The sequence below is a fragment of the Zootoca vivipara genome, chromosome 4 (genome assembly GCF_963506605.1).
Source record: "Zootoca vivipara chromosome 4, rZooViv1.1, whole genome shotgun sequence".
NCBI lineage: Eukaryota > Metazoa > Chordata > Lepidosauria > Squamata > Lacertidae > Zootoca > Zootoca vivipara.
The window spans coordinates 97439613-97454929 of record NC_083279.1 but is presented as its reverse complement, the minus strand read 5'-3'; the positions used below and the strand labels follow the sequence as shown (position 1 = coordinate 97454929).

The window sequence follows — 15317 nt, the reverse complement described above, 5'->3', positions numbered from 1 at the left end:
TGTGCTTCTGTTATGTTGGTTTAACTCAGCTTGGCTGGAAATGTATTATGTGTCAAACACTACAAAGGTATATCAGTTTTATACCAGTTTTAACGGTCATGGCTTCCCTCAAAGAGGGTGCTAAGATAGCGCTGCAAACAACTTTGGGGTTTGTTTAAAAATAGCTCGACGATTTCGGTGTTGTCCTGGTTGTTACTTTTTGAAATATGGCAACCCTAGCTTTTAGCTTTATTTGCTTTTTACGCTAGCAGCTTTTTAAGCATGTTTTCCTTGGGTGCCTTTGTCCATTTCACATTAAGGTCTTATTTGGGCAAAATGGTAAAATTATAGCTCAGCTATACTTGAAGAATCCTTCTCGGCTTCCTTCTTCCCTCCCTGGTGCAGCCATGAGAAGGAGATTGGAAGTTTAAGTTTCCAGTTGTCTATTGTTTCCTGTGTTATGTCTGAACCTCGAGAAACTGTGGTTGGCCTTAACTGTGGTTTACTCAAACAACCAAACTTCAAAGCATTGTTGACGAAGTTGGCTTGTTTTCCTAAAGCAATGGCAAGGGGAAATATTTCCGCCTGATGGCCACGTTCCCTGCTGCCCACCATCTCTGCCTTTGCTTGGTCCAGTTGTATTGCCTACGTTTCTGGCACCAGCGCCAGCCAAATCCTCGGACATTGTACTGTGAGCATGTGGGAAATAAAGTGCAAGCTGTAAACAAACAATAACCTACAGGGAATGTGTTTGAATAAAATGATCTGCTGTCATTTCCATTCTCCGCTTCCTTTCTTTTTTTCTGCAGGGTTTTTTGCATACATCAAAAACCGTAGCACACGGAACGCACACTGGGATTGTTCTAATGCATGGGTGGCCAACTTCCAAGGGACTGAGATCTACTCACAAAGACTGGCAGTGATCTACCAGTCAAAGGAAGGAGATCCCTGGTTTTTTTTTGGGGGGGGGTCAGGTCAAAGTTGTTTTTTTAGGAAAGAGGAAAGCACCATTTTGGGGGGCAAACATGTTGAGCATCACCAAATCTTGAGTAGGGATGGAGGAGAATTTAATACAGTCTGTATTTTTAACTGAACTGAGATATGAGTCTGGATATGGATTTAAATAGGTACAAAAAAGACCTTCAAGAGAATGTCAAAACCAGGGATGCCTGCAAAATCTCTGTATATTTTTTAAATCCATATGAAAATACCTTTTTAAATCCATATCCAGATTCCTATTATCCTACAGATATTTAAATGAGGTTGCACTTGTAGATTCCTAATTTTAAAATATATAGAGAAGAGATGTTGCAGGCATCCCTAGTTTTGACATTCTCTTGAAGGTCTTTTTTTGTAATGCGAACAGACCTTTGCAGGTGTTTATTTTGTACTTTTGCTTAACCCATCACCTTAATGATGGTCTGTGGTTGGTTTTTTTGTAATTGGGTTTTTTTTGGGGGGGGAATTGTGTTTTATGTATTATTACACCACATTGGGTTTTTTTTTATTTGGCTGTTCATAAATATCCCCTCCCCCATTATTCAGGTCTCCTAGTGATGCAGGGATAAAACTGTAGCACATTTGCAAAGATAAACAGCATCTGGCATGGTTTCAAATGGGAAGGGGCACCATGTTTTGAGCTTCCTGCATTGCAGGGGGTTGGACTATATAAAATCAATCAATCAATTGTTATAAAAACGCATTTTGGGGTACATTTTTCATAACACAATCAATCAATCAATCAATAGAGGACCATTGAGTTTCTCTTTTTTAATTTTTTATTCAGTTTATTTAGTTTCCCTATCCCATATCCAATATCAAAATTTCATTACACATTTTCCAGAATTCAAAAAACACAAAACCAAAAAAATGAAAAAAAGAAAGCTAACATTTATACAAATACCGTACTAAAAAGTGACTTCCACCCTACCTTCTTCATCTGCCTTTTTAGAGTCTGAGGACCATTGGGTTTCTCTCTCGGTAAAATATTAGCTCTCAATTAATTGGCAGATCACAGTGGCTAAAGAGGGGGAAGTTTTTATCCATTAACAATTCATAAACGGTCTATTTAACATCCTCTGACGTCACGTTACCTCTTGCTCATCTGCATGGGGCACAGGGAGAAAGAAAAATACACAGACTGACACACTGCCGCCAGCTTGCGGGTTGACTTTGAATTTCCTTCTGCTGCTTTGCAAAGGCATAGCCATCCCATCTACCACGGACTAAAAAAATCTATGGCTCCTGAAAGAGATCCCTTCCCCTGATTGGGCCAAGCGGGGAACCGGATCCCAGCTAGCAGCCTGGAAGCAGCTGCCGAGCATTTATTTATACTTCTTGTTGCAAATTGCGATCAGCGGGCAGCTGTTGCCAAAGCAAGGCTGTGCGCGCAGGCGAGGAAACGCCTTCCCTGCTCCTCTCTCTCTCTCTCCTCGGCTTGCAGGGTCGGATCCTGCGCCTGCGGATCGCGCTTCCAAAACCCCCAGCCCAGCCCCCCCTCCCCCCCATGCTGGGTCTTTATGCACTGCGAGGAATCCGCTGCGCGGTGAGTGATGGATGGATGGGGAAGCGGGCAGCGCAGGGCATGCGATCAGTGCCGGATTTACGTATAAGCTAAACAACTAGCTATAGCTTAGGGCCCCACTCTCTTGGCACACCCCCCCCCAAAAAAAACTAAAGGGGAAAAATTGGATGTACATTTCCAAAATAGAAGATAATGGACAAAACCTACATACAGCGTTTTGTGTTGTGTATGATGTAAGCAATGACCCCCGCCTGCTTGCCTGCTCCCTAAAATAATCACTGGTTTGCTCCTTTCTATATATAGGGTGCCTGCATTCTGCTATTTATCATTATTAGTAGTTTGCATCCTATATTTACACCTATTATTATTATTTCATGTTATAGCAAGTTTCTATCCTGAGCCTTTGTAAATTGTGTTTCTCAAGGAACTTTTGTTATTGCCAAATGCCAATGTGTTTGCATCATTAAGTTTGTTATGAGTAAAAAAAAATCATTTTAAGTTGGAGCTTAATAATTATTTCACTGTTAATATACTTCTTCTCAATTGTGTTTCACTATCAATATACTTCTTCTTAATTGTATTTCAGTTCAATGATTACTTTGATAAAATACATATTTTGTTATGTGCAAATGGCTTGAGATACCTATTAGATCCATCAATTACCATATACTGTAGCATATAACACACAAATATTTTTGATATTATGGTATTAAATATTTTATTTCTGTAGACTGCTTAGAGATGTGTGTGTGTGTATTAAGAATAAATCAATAAATAGGTGTTGTTGTTTTTTAAGTCTGTTCCCCTAAGGGTAAAATGTGCCCCTCCTCAATTTTTGGATCTTCTCTCTCCAGAAAGAGGGTGGTCTCTTTCCCCTCTACTCTCCAACCTCCTTACTTCCACAAAACAGTGTGCTGTGATTAGCGTACCTTTAAACTTTGAAGCTGGCTGGTTGTTCCAAAGAAGGATTGATAGTTTAGAATAAGATCATCGGCTCCCCAATCTTTTGGGGCCACTCTCTGGCTTGGTTCCACAAATGCCTCCCCGGTGCCTTGTACCCTACAAAAAGCATTATTCAGAATAGTGGTTTGCACACACAGCCTGCTAAGGGAGATAACGGCACAGTGAAATTCAAAACAGTGACAACTATCAGGGGGTCAGCAAACTTTTTCAGCGGGGGGCCAGTCCACTGTCCCTCAGCCTTGGGGGGGGGGACGACTATATTTTGGAGGGAAAAAATGAATGAATTCCTATGCCGCACAAATAACCCAGAGATGCACTTTAAATAAAAGCACACATTCTACTCATGTAAAAACACCAGGCAGGCCCCACAAATAACCCAGAGATGCATTCTAAATAAAAGCACACATTCTACTCATGTAAAAACACCAGGCAGGCCCCACAAATAACCCAGAGATGCATTCTAAATAAAAGCACACATTCTACTCATGTAAAAACACCAGGCAGGCCCCACAAATAACCCAGAGATGCATTCTAAATAAAAGCACACATTCTACTCATGTAAAAACACCAGGCAGGCCCCACAAATAACCCAGAGATGCATTCTAAATAAAAGCACACATTCTACTCATGTAAAAACACCAGGCAGGCCCCACAAATAACCCAGAGATGCATTCTAAATAAAAGCACACATTCTACTCATGTAAAAACACCAGGCAGGCCCCACAAATAACCCAGAGATGCATTCTAAATAAAAGCACACATTCTACTCATGTAAAAACACCAGGCAGGCCCCACAAATAACCCAGAGATGCATTTTAAATAAAAGCACACATTCTACTCATGTAAAAACACCAGGCAGGCCCCACAAATAACCCAGAGATGCATTCTAAATAAAAGCACACATTCTACTCATGTAAAAACACCAGGCAGGCCCCACAAATAACCCAGAGATGCATTCTAAATAAAAGCACACATTCTACTCATGTAAAAACACCAGGCAGGCCCCACAAATAACCCAGAGATGCATTTTAAATAAAAGCACACATTCTACTCATGTAAAAACACCAGGCAGGCCCCACAAATAACCCAGAGATGCATTCTAAATAAAAGCACACATTCTACTCATGTAAAAACACCAGGCAGGCCCCACAAATAACCCAGAGATGCATTTTAAATAAAAGGGCACATTCTACTGATGTAAAAACACGCTGATTCCTGGACCGTCCACAGGCTGGATTTAGAAGGCGATTGGGCCAGATCCAGCCCCCAGGCCTTAGTTTGCCTACCCATGAACTAATTGCACATTTATTCAAAATCCAAACTATTTTGTTAAATTAAGTCAAGTTGTAGGGAGACCCTAAGGGGCCCCCAAATTGTGATAATGTAGACCCCAGGGAGTGACTGATAAAAGGGAACTCATAGTAGCCTCTCGCTTTAAGAAACTGTTATGAAACTGTTGAGAAAGCATTTCGCTTTGCAAGTAGCCCCCTCTCCCCCCAGGAAGAGAGGAGCTAAAATGCTAATTGCAAGAACACAAGTAGCTATACACGCAGGTTCACACATGCACAATGCAAAGCACAACAGCCTTTGTAACAAAATGTATTGATGTAAGCCATGTCGGCAAATCAACCGAACTGATCTGAATTCTTTTAGTGCAGGCGCACTACAAGGAAATGTAACTACAGTAAATAAGTTCTCGCTTTCAAGCTCCCTCCTTTCCCCGTCTCCTAGAATATTTCTGCATGCCCAGAAAACATGGCCGAGGCTCAGGCTGGCTCTGGGAAGGTGACTCTTTTCAGCCAGAAAAAACGAGGGGGTCTCACCTACCGCATCCCGGCACTGCTGTACCTGCCCTCCGAGTCCACCTTCCTGGCGTTTGCAGAAGAGCGCTCATCCCCCCGAGACGAAGATGCTAAGTTCTTGGTGATGAGGCGAGGGCGGAAGGAAGGAACGTCTGTTCAGGTAACGCCAGGAGCAGAAAGCACAACGGTGCTATTCTTCATCGCATGTTTCTTTTCTTTCTTACTATATACAATAAATGTAAGGCTGTCGTCACGCAGCAGTTCATAGGCCTGCTAATATGTGGCCACACCAACTCCAGCGTGACAGCAGGGTGGCAGGCAGCTCCAACAAGCTGTTTAATGAAGGCGGGGAGGTGCTCTGCGCACTATGTATAATTGGGGGGGGGAATACTCTCTGAAGCAAGTCCCCCCCTCCTTTAAAAGTGGGTGGGACTTGGGGCAAGCTGCCAGGGGAGAGGGGTGTGGGAGAAATGGGGTTGCCAAAGGTGCTGATGGGTAAGCTGAGTTCGAGAGTGGGAGTGAGCTGGGGTAGCAGCGCCTAGTGGAACCCACATTTGGACAACTAAATATTGTGATATGGTCCATCCTTCCCCGAAAGGTGTGGAAATGCTGTTTACAGAGCTTAGCTCCATTTGGATGGGAGCCTGCTGTCTGTCTGTAATATTTGTGCCCTCGCAAAAGGAATAAACAGCCCAGGAAGGAATGGCCGGTGCCTAATCAACTTTCTTGTTTATTTTTGGAAAAAAATATTTTTATTAAATAACAATTGTCACATATTTTTTTTGGGGGGGGGATCGGCTGAACACCCCTCCCTTCCACCTATTTATTCAACCTGTAGTTCAGCTCTAAATGACAATAGCAATGTTCAATCATTACTGAACAGGAAAGGGTTCGGAAGTTGCTGGTGTCGACGTACAGTAAAGGAAGGTTTTAATACAACCGTGTATTATGGAATGTGGCCGGCGTTCTGTGTGGCAGGGCATTTTCAGACTGCGGAACTCTCTCCCACTGGAGACAGGCATGCCCGACAATTTGGGTGGTGTTAAAAGAGGATTAGACAAATTCGTGGAGGAGGAGGAGAGGGCTGCGAGTGGCCAGGATGCCTTTGCTTTCCTCCATAGTCAGAGGCAAGTTCTGAGTCCCAGTTTCCCGAAAAACACGGGAAGGGAGAACACTATTGTGCTCAGATCTTGCTTGCCGGTTTCCCTCTGAGGCATCTGGCTGGCCGCTGGGAGAATAGGGTGGCCTGATCCAGCAAGATATTCTTGGGTTCATATGCATACCTGCCAAGTTGCTGTCAGAGAAATAAGGGACCGGGCCGGAAATAGCAGACCGGAATTAGCGCTGCCGCCATTTTGGAACTGGGCAGAGCAGCATCAAAAGTCGCTTCTGAGCATGCTCCGCCCAGTTCCAAAATGGCCGCCGCGCCAGAATAAACCGGGGGAAAACAAGCTGAAAAACGGGGATTTCCCGGGGAAAACGGGAGACTTGGCAGCTATGTTCATATGTTCTGGGGACATTTTGTCTTGTAGAGTTGTTGTTTGTGTGCTGGATCAAAGTTATTTTGTCCGTTTTTCAGAAAGTCTGTTTTCTTCTTTGGCGATCACTCATAGCCAAGTAAGATTGTCTTAGCAATGAGTCCGTAAGTGACTGTGGAGGCCAATTCTGGACCCACACGTCCTTTCAGAGCGGGGACATTGGTTTCCGGGTGGGAGTTGATCCTGGTGAGGGTTTGCCAAGCGTGCCTTCCTCTTAGCACATTTCTCCCTTTCGTCCTGAGTTCGAGTGTCTCCAAAGCCCATGACACCTTTAGTAAAAGCTGTTCTCCGACTGCAACGCTTGCAGGCCAGTGTGTCCCAATTTTCTGTGCTTATGTTGCATTTTTTTTAAAGATTTGCCTTGAGAGTGCCTTTAAACCCCTTTTGTTGTATTTCGCTTTCTTTTCAGAAAATGCTTTCTCCCAAATTGCATTATGCCCTTGTGTACAAACCTGTATTTATAATAATATGCACACATGCAACTAATTTTTTTTAAAAAACCTACAGTCTTTGCTAATAATGATTTACAAACATACAGTCATACCTTGGATCTCGAATGCCTTGACTCCCGAACAAATCAGGGGCCCAAACAATCGAAACCCGATAGTCAGTGTTCCGGTTTTTGAACCATTTCCGGAAGCCGGCAATCCGGCGCGGCTTCTGGTTGCTCCTGCAGCCAATCGGAAACCACGCTTTGGTTTCCGAACGTTTTGGAATTCAAACGGACTTCCAGAACGGATTCCGTTCGACTTCCCAGCTAACGACTGTACAAGGAAATTCAGACGAAACCTAAATTCAGATAAATTTGAGTGGATTTGAGGCTGCAACCATCGGATCTAAGTAATTCAAGTAATTGTCTGATTAAAGCCGTTTGGATTCCTGACTTCATGAGCCGTTTGGATTCCTGACTTCATTTTTCCACGTGTATCTATGAAGAGTCTGTTCCATAACCCTTCTGCCCACATTTTAAAAAGGGGCTTTAAAATACAGGAGCTTCCCAGTTTCCAAAAGAATGGAAATATAGGGTTAACAGCTTGCCAGTCAGGCTGAGCGAAGGACAGCTGTTCCAGTCTGTGTATATTTATGCCGCTGACTCAATAAGTAACTTGAAGCCTTGCTGGGAACATGCCCTGCTAACATTGGGGGGTTTGGGTTTGAGTCCTGGTATATGATAGCGGAAGCAAGCACAGACTCCTACAAGCAAACGGCAAATTTGCTAACCCTGAATCCACTTACCAGGGAGCAAGTTTGAGATTGTTTAAAAAAACGAGACTCCACCACACTCCTTGGTAGCAAATTCCACTGCCGAACAGCTCTTACTGTCAGGAAGTTCTTCCTAATGTTTAGGTGGAATCTTCTTTCTTGAAGTTTGAATCCATTGCTCCGTGTCCGCTTCTCTGGAGCAGCAGAAAACAACCTTTCTCCCTCCTCTATATGGCATCCTTTTATATATTTGAACATGGCTATCATATCACCCCTTATCCTTCTCTTCTCCAGGCTAAACATACCCAGCTCCCTAAGCCGTTCCTCTCAGCTCTGTCCTCTCCAAATCCAAAGCCACCGAAATACTTCTCTGCTCCTTCTGGAAAGTTTCACTTTCCTCTGTTGTATTAATTTACAAAGCCCTGAACAATTTCAGTCTAGGATACCCCATGGATCTCCAGAACCCTTATATCTCAGCTCGATCACTGGGATCATTTACAGCAGTGTTTCTCAACCTTTTTTGGGCCAAGGCACACTTGTTCCATGAAAAAAATCACGAGGCACACCACCATTAAAAAAGTTAAAAAATTTAACTCTGTGCCGCCCTATATTGACTATATAATTATGACTGTAAGAAACACTTGCCAATTGCTGTGTTGGTTGCAATCTCCTGTAATAAGGTTTCACAAGCCGCTGATTTCTCTGCCAGCACAATCCTTTGCTCAGCAAGTTTCAGGTTGAGCTCATCCAGCCAGCTTCTTTAAGTTTGTCTAAAACCACCCTCCCGTGGTGGTGGCTGTTGAGAGCTGCGCTCGCCCTGCGTCGTGACCCGGCCGGCTTCCTTTCCGGCGGGTCAGTGCTGCCTATTGGCAGCCGCCAAGCACGTGACAATGCAAATCGCCCTTCTCGTCGCCGCACGTCGCGGCACACCAGCCAGCGTCGCGGCACACCACCAGCCAGCGTCGCGGCACACCACCAGCACGTTGCGGCACACCACCAGCTAGTGTGCCGCGGAACAGCGGTTGAGAAACGCTGATTTACAGGAGCGTTGTTCATCATTACCCAAGTTGGGGAGGGCTCATTTGACAGCAGCAATAAACCGAGCTTTTAGTGTCAAATGTCCCAGTCCTGTGGAACTCTCTGCCACTGGAGATTCAGCAGACCAGCTTTTAAATGACCACTGCAAACCTTTCTATTCCGCCAGGCCTACACAGGCGATCTAGAGTACATTCTTCCACAGTGGTTAATGGGTTGTCTGTTTTTAACCGTTTTATATAGCGGTAGTTTTTAGTAAAGTGGTACCTTGGCTCTCAAACTTAATCCGTTCTGGAAGTCCGTTCCAAGACCAAAGCGTTCCAAAACCAAGGCGCACTTTCCAATAGAAAGTAATGCAAAATGGATTAATCCGTTCCAGACGTTTAAAAACAACCCCATAAACAGCAATTTTAACATGGATTTTACTATCTAACGAGACCATGGATCCATAAAATGAAAGCAATAATCAATATACTGTACCATGAAATAAATAACACAGTATTGTGGATGATAAAAATTTGAATTCCTTTTTTTCTTAGCTGCACTGATGATAGTCATTGTTTGGATGGGTTTTTTTTTATCCATTTCCGCAGTCACAATCAATCAATCAATTAATCTGTAGCTGAACTGGGTTCCACACAGTCACAAAAACAAATTCACTGAAAAAGCCTCCAAAACAAAAACGCAAAATAAATAGCAAAAACAAAAGCGCCAAACTTAGTCCGTTTGACTTTTGAAATGTTTGAAAACCAAGGCGCAGCTTCTGATTGGTGCAGGCGCCCCGGAAACAATAGCCAACAACCGCATCGGATGTTCGGCTTCCAAAAAAAAAAGTTCAAAACCCAGAACACTTACTTCCGGGTTTTTGGCGTTTGAGAACCAAGGCGTTTGAGTACCAAGGTACCACTGTATATGGTTTTATTGCTGAAAACCGCTTTGATGTGTTTGTTAATGACACAGTGGTACGTAGATGGCTCCACAAAGAAATAAACTGTCAAGGGTGTTGCGTTCCAAAAGCAGAGAATGTAGATTCCAGGCGTTCAATTCTCAGCCAGGGAACGGCCCCTGATCATTTCAGCGAGCAATTGAAATGTGGCTATCCACAAGATACTGCAATGGAATATATTACCTAAAGATTTGCTATGGGGCCAAGTTCAGGGTGTTGCATTTAGTCTAGAAAGCCCTTAATATCTTGGGACCGGTTTACCTACATTAGGTCGCCTTACCCCAAATGCGCCCACCTGGCTGCTTCGATCAGCAGAATCGGCAAAAATGCCACATAATCTGCATTTGTAAGAACTCGGTCTTTTAGTGTGGCAGCACACCTAAACTTTGGAACTCCCTGCCTCTTGATGTCAAGCAGGCACCTTTGCTGTACTTTGTTTGGCACCTGCTTAAAAAAAACACAACACCTGTCTTGTTTAGGCAAGCTTAGGATGTTGATGTGAATTTCAACCTGTTTTAGTGTTTTGACTTTTTGGTAAATTTTGAACTGCTGTTGCAAATCTCATCGCTTCATCCTTTCATGAACTGCTTTGAGGTATGTTTGTTTTACAATCAAGTGGTGTTTTATAAAATAAATACATAAAAAGCTGTGGCAGCTTCTACCATCCCTGGACTCGGAGATCTTGACCATGGTGGTCTAGGCATTAGTGATATGAATACAGTGGTACCTCGATCCATTCTGCGGCCGTCTTCGTAAGTTAAAGTCTTCGGTTTGTCGAAGCGCTGCTTCTGGCATGCGCGAAGCGTGATTTTGCGTCTCTGCGACCGCGCGTGGCGCTTTGCGCGGGTGCAGAACGCGCGCGTGCAGCAAAAAAACTTATGGGGTTGTCGACTTCGGAAGTTGAAACTTTCGGAAGTCGAATCGTTTGGATGTTGAGGTACCACTGTACTAGATTACTGCAGTGCACTGTTTCTGGGGCATCCCTTGGACTCCACCAAGCAGCTGTGGTTACCGAACTTTTCCATGTACTGTATAAACTTTTCCTTTAAGACTCATGCTAAAAAGTGGGGGTCACCTTATAGATGGGTAGTGCATAGGGTGGGCGTTTGATTGGTTGCTGCCGAGGCTGTCAGCGGTTATTGTGCCTGTTATTGGTTGCTGCGTCTGTGGGAGGGGTTGATTGGCTGACGCTCCGACAGTTGGGCGGGCGATTGGCAGCTTCCGCTGGTGATGGGACAGGCGGGAGGCGGATTTTGCGACAGAATCCCCCCTAAAAAAAAACCTGGGAAATGCCCCCCCAAAAAAGCTCAACAACTCTGTGCCATCTCCCCCATTTTCTTAAATTTGAGTCCCCCCAAATGGGCGTCTTATACATGGGGGCGTCTTATAGACAGAAAATTACGCAGGGCTGTCTTAAGCATATGTGGCGCCGGGGTGCAAAGATCCGCCCGGTGCCCCGCCCCCCAGGTTGCCCAGGCACCCAGGAGGGCAGAGTTGGCCAGTCGGCTCAGCATCTCGCTGGCTCGCTTGCCCCTGAACTCGCAACGCAGAGTCGGCCACAGCAGAAGAGCCTGCCGCAGCACTCCGACCGACGGGCAAGCTCTTCCCTGGACTCGACTCTCGGTCTGGCACCCCTGAGAGCCCGGCGCCCAGGTGCCCCGCACCCCTAGCGCCTATGGGTAAGACGACCCTGAAAGTACGGTATATAGGAATAGGTTGAGGTCTGGGTCTGAGTGTTGGGAGGAGCTGCCCTCCTTGAACACACAGCCTGTGGGGAGTTCGAGAAGGGAGTGGAATGCAAACCTCTATTTAAAGCCACCCGAAAATAGATTGTGTGCTCACTCCAACAGCGCTTGACTCCCAAATTAAAAAACCCAGTGCCCCTCAACTGACAGCCATGAAGATTAAGTGGGTTTAAGACCAGTTTCAATATTAAACAGCATTTTGCATTTAGATCCTGCCTTTTCCTCCAGAGAACTCAAGGTGGGGCGCACCATTCTGCCCGACAACAACCCTGCGAGGTAGATTAGGCTGAGAGGCAGTGACCGGCCCAGCGTCCCCCAATGAGCTTCATGGCCAAATGGGGATTCGAACCCTGGCCTCCCTGGTCCACTCTAACCCAGGGGTCAGCAAACTTTTTCAGCAAGGGGCCAGTCCACTGTCCCTCAGACCTTGTGGGGGGCTGGACTATATTTTGAAGGAAAAAAAATGAAAAAATTCCTATGCCCCACAAATAACCCAGAGATGCATTTTAAATAAAAGGACACATTCTACTCATGTAAAAACATGCTGATTCCCGGACCATCCGCGGGCCGGATTTAGAAGGTGATTGGGCCGCATCTGGACCCCGGGCCTTAGTTTGGGGACCCCTGCTCTAACCACTGCACCACCACAACCATCATCATCATCATTTTAATTGTATGCTGCCTTTCCATAGTTGAAACGATGCTCAAGGCGGCTTACAACATGACAAGATTGACATAATTACAAACATAACCGAAGTCATAAACAATAAATAAAGCACATCAAAAAATATACAACCAAATGGAAACAATTTCCACGTAGATCAGGGGTCCCCAGAGTACGGCCCCGAGGCTCTTTTATGCGGCCCCCGGGGACCCTCCCGCCGCCCGCTCTTACCAGCGCAACGGAAATAGCTTGTGCGCACACGCAAGCGTCATTTCCGGTGTACTTCTGGATCGGAGGAGGCTTCTGCACATGCACACAAGCTATTTCCGGCGCTTTCCAGGTCAGGAGTGTGCCAGAAATAGCGTATGCGCATGGGCACGCACAGCCGCACGCTCCCCCACCCTCCGGCCCACCACGCAATCGGCGTGGCGGGCATCCGCCCAAAACCGGGCAAGTTTGGGGACCCCTGACGTAGATCATAAGATCTAAAAGTAAAGATACAACAATAATATCAATAACAGCAACAAGCTCTCTCAATCTCCCGTGAACAGCCCAAGAATCTGTTCAACAGCCTCCGCTTTTGTAGCTGGAGTCAGTCCGCACTCCACTCTCCCAGGCCAGATGGGAAAGGGCCAGCAAGGCAGGGTGCGGGTCTTCCAGGGCTCACAGCCAAGGTGGTCTCATTTAAAACAACACAGGTAGAAATTAAAAACAATTTAAAAACAGCTGCAGTCCTCGTGAAGCCTGTCAAGCCCCACCCCAAGCCAGGTGGAAAAAGACAAGGGCAGGGTCTCCACGAGTAGAGGGAAATATCTGGGTTTACTCTCTAACTCAGGCCTAGGCAAACTCCGGCCCTCCAGATGTTTTCGAACTACAATTCCCATCATCCCTAGCTAACAGGGCCGGTGGCCAGGGATGATGGGAATTGTAGTCTCTTTCTCAATTCTACGCCTGCTCTAACTCATCCTCTGCTTTGTATTTCAGTGGGGCCCTCAGGAACCCCTGGAGACAGCCGTGCTGCCCAACCACCGCACCATGAACCCCTGCCCCGTGTTCGAGAGGAAGAGCGGCGCCCTTTTCCTCTTCTTCATCTGTGTGGAGAAGTACATTACCGAACGGCACCAGATCAGCACGGGGAGGAACGCCGCCAGGCTCTGCTACGTCTCCAGCCCAGACGGCGGCCGCACCTGGAGCCAGGCGACCGACCTGACCGAGGCGGTCATTGGCGGAGAGCTGACCAACTGGGCCACGTTTGCCGTCGGCCCAGGCCACGGTGTCCAGCTGAGCTCCGGGCGGCTGGTGATCCCGGCGTACGCTTACTACATCCACAAGCGCTTGTTTGGGCACCCTCTGGAGTGCTGGATCAAACCGCACTGCTTCACTTTCTACAGCGACGACGGCGGGCAGAGCTGGTTGCGCAGCCCGCTCCTCGAGGCCTTGCTGACCTCCGAGTGCCAAGTGGCCGAGCTGTCGCGCTCCGACAAGAGCCGGGTCCTGTACTGCAACGCCCGCAGCCTCCACAACTACCGGGTCGGGGCGCTGTGCACCGACAACGGCCACCAGTTTGTCAGCCCCTCCCTGTGCGAGGAGTTGTGCGAGTCTCCGCACGGTTGCCAGGGCAGCGTGGTGAGCTTCTCCCCGCAGCTGGAGCCGTTGGATCTGGGCCGGAAGAAAGACGGGGCCAAGTCGTCGCCGAGTCTCGATCCCTCCTCGGCCCCCCTCAAGAGCGCCCAGTCGTGGCTGATCTTCTCCCACCCCACGAAAAGGCACAAGCGCGTCGATCTGGGCATCTACCTCAACACCTCTCCATTGGAGAAGGGGTGCTGGAAAGCCCCGTGGGTGCTGAACAAAGGGCCCAGCGGGTATTCGGACCTGGCCGTGTGTGAGGAGGGCGAGTCGGTGATGTTTGGGTGCCTGTTTGAGTGTGGGGTGTCCTGCGAGTGCGAGGAGATCGCCTTCCAACTGTTCACGGCTGTCGAGCTCCTGAGGAATATGAGGGAGAGCTGCTGTGGTTCTTCTCCTCCCTCGGAAGCATAGGTGCTCAAGGACATTTAGCACCCCAGGACAGAAAATGGGGGTGCCCTTGCTTACCTCTTCCGCCAGGCTCTGCTATGTCTCCGCCTTAGTATTATACGTTGCAGGCTTTGGGAAACGACCGTTGTTTTTGGGTGACGGTAAACAGGCCCTCGCTTCTGCCTCCTTGAAAGCAGCCAAACGAAAAAGAATTATGTCCTGCATTTTCTGCGCAAAACTATTGATAAATTGAAAGGGGCAGTCTACAATTCAAGGTTGCTGTGATTTCTTTCATTCATTTTTACCTCGGGACTCTTTTTTTTCACCATAGCTGACGGCTGCCTCCTGTTGGTCACAAGATACCGTGTTTCTCATATTTTAAGGCATCCCTAAAAAATAAGGCATGGCAGGATTTTCGAGACCTGGCGAAATATAAGGCATACCCCGAAAATAAGACATGCTGGTACGGTATGGCAGGGCACGCCGCGCCAAGTCCTGACCCAGCGGGACTCGGCAAGGGCAGAAGCGCGCGCTTTGCGGAGCCCCGACTGACGGTATACACGTAAAAATGGTTTCTTCACTGCTGGGGCGAAGCGCGGCTGGGAAAGCCGTCCGCTTCAGCCTCGGCCCACTTGAAGGGTAGGGCAAAGCGCGCGCTTTGCGGAGCCCCGACTGGCGGGAACCAGGAAAAGCAGCAGCCCGCCGCCGGCAGGAACTCCAACAGAGCGCGCGCTTTGCCGAGCTCCAAGCCGGCGGCGGGCTGCTGCCTTTGCTGGTTCCCGCCAGTCAGGGCTCCGCAAAGCGCGCGCTTTGCCCTACCCTTCAAGTGGGCCGAAGCTGAAGCAGACGGCTTTCCCAGCCGCGCTTCGCCCCAGCAGGGACCGGCGGAAGTTTGCGCTCGCGTG

At 47.3% G+C, this 15317-nt stretch overlaps 1 protein-coding gene across 1 annotated transcript; it reads left to right on the top strand.

Moving 5' to 3' along the window:
- Nucleotides 1–2350: 2350 nt before the first annotated feature.
- Nucleotides 2351–15073, top strand: LOC118085401 (sialidase-3-like). The gene is made up of 3 exons (XM_035116012.2): nucleotides 2351–2524; nucleotides 5198–5428; nucleotides 13384–15073. Exons 1-3 carry the CDS (start codon nucleotides 2486–2488, stop codon nucleotides 14434–14436), a joined length of 1323 nt encoding a protein of 440 aa, XP_034971903.1. The 5' UTR covers nucleotides 2351–2485; the 3' UTR covers nucleotides 14437–15073.
- Nucleotides 15074–15317: the final 244 nt, after the last annotated feature.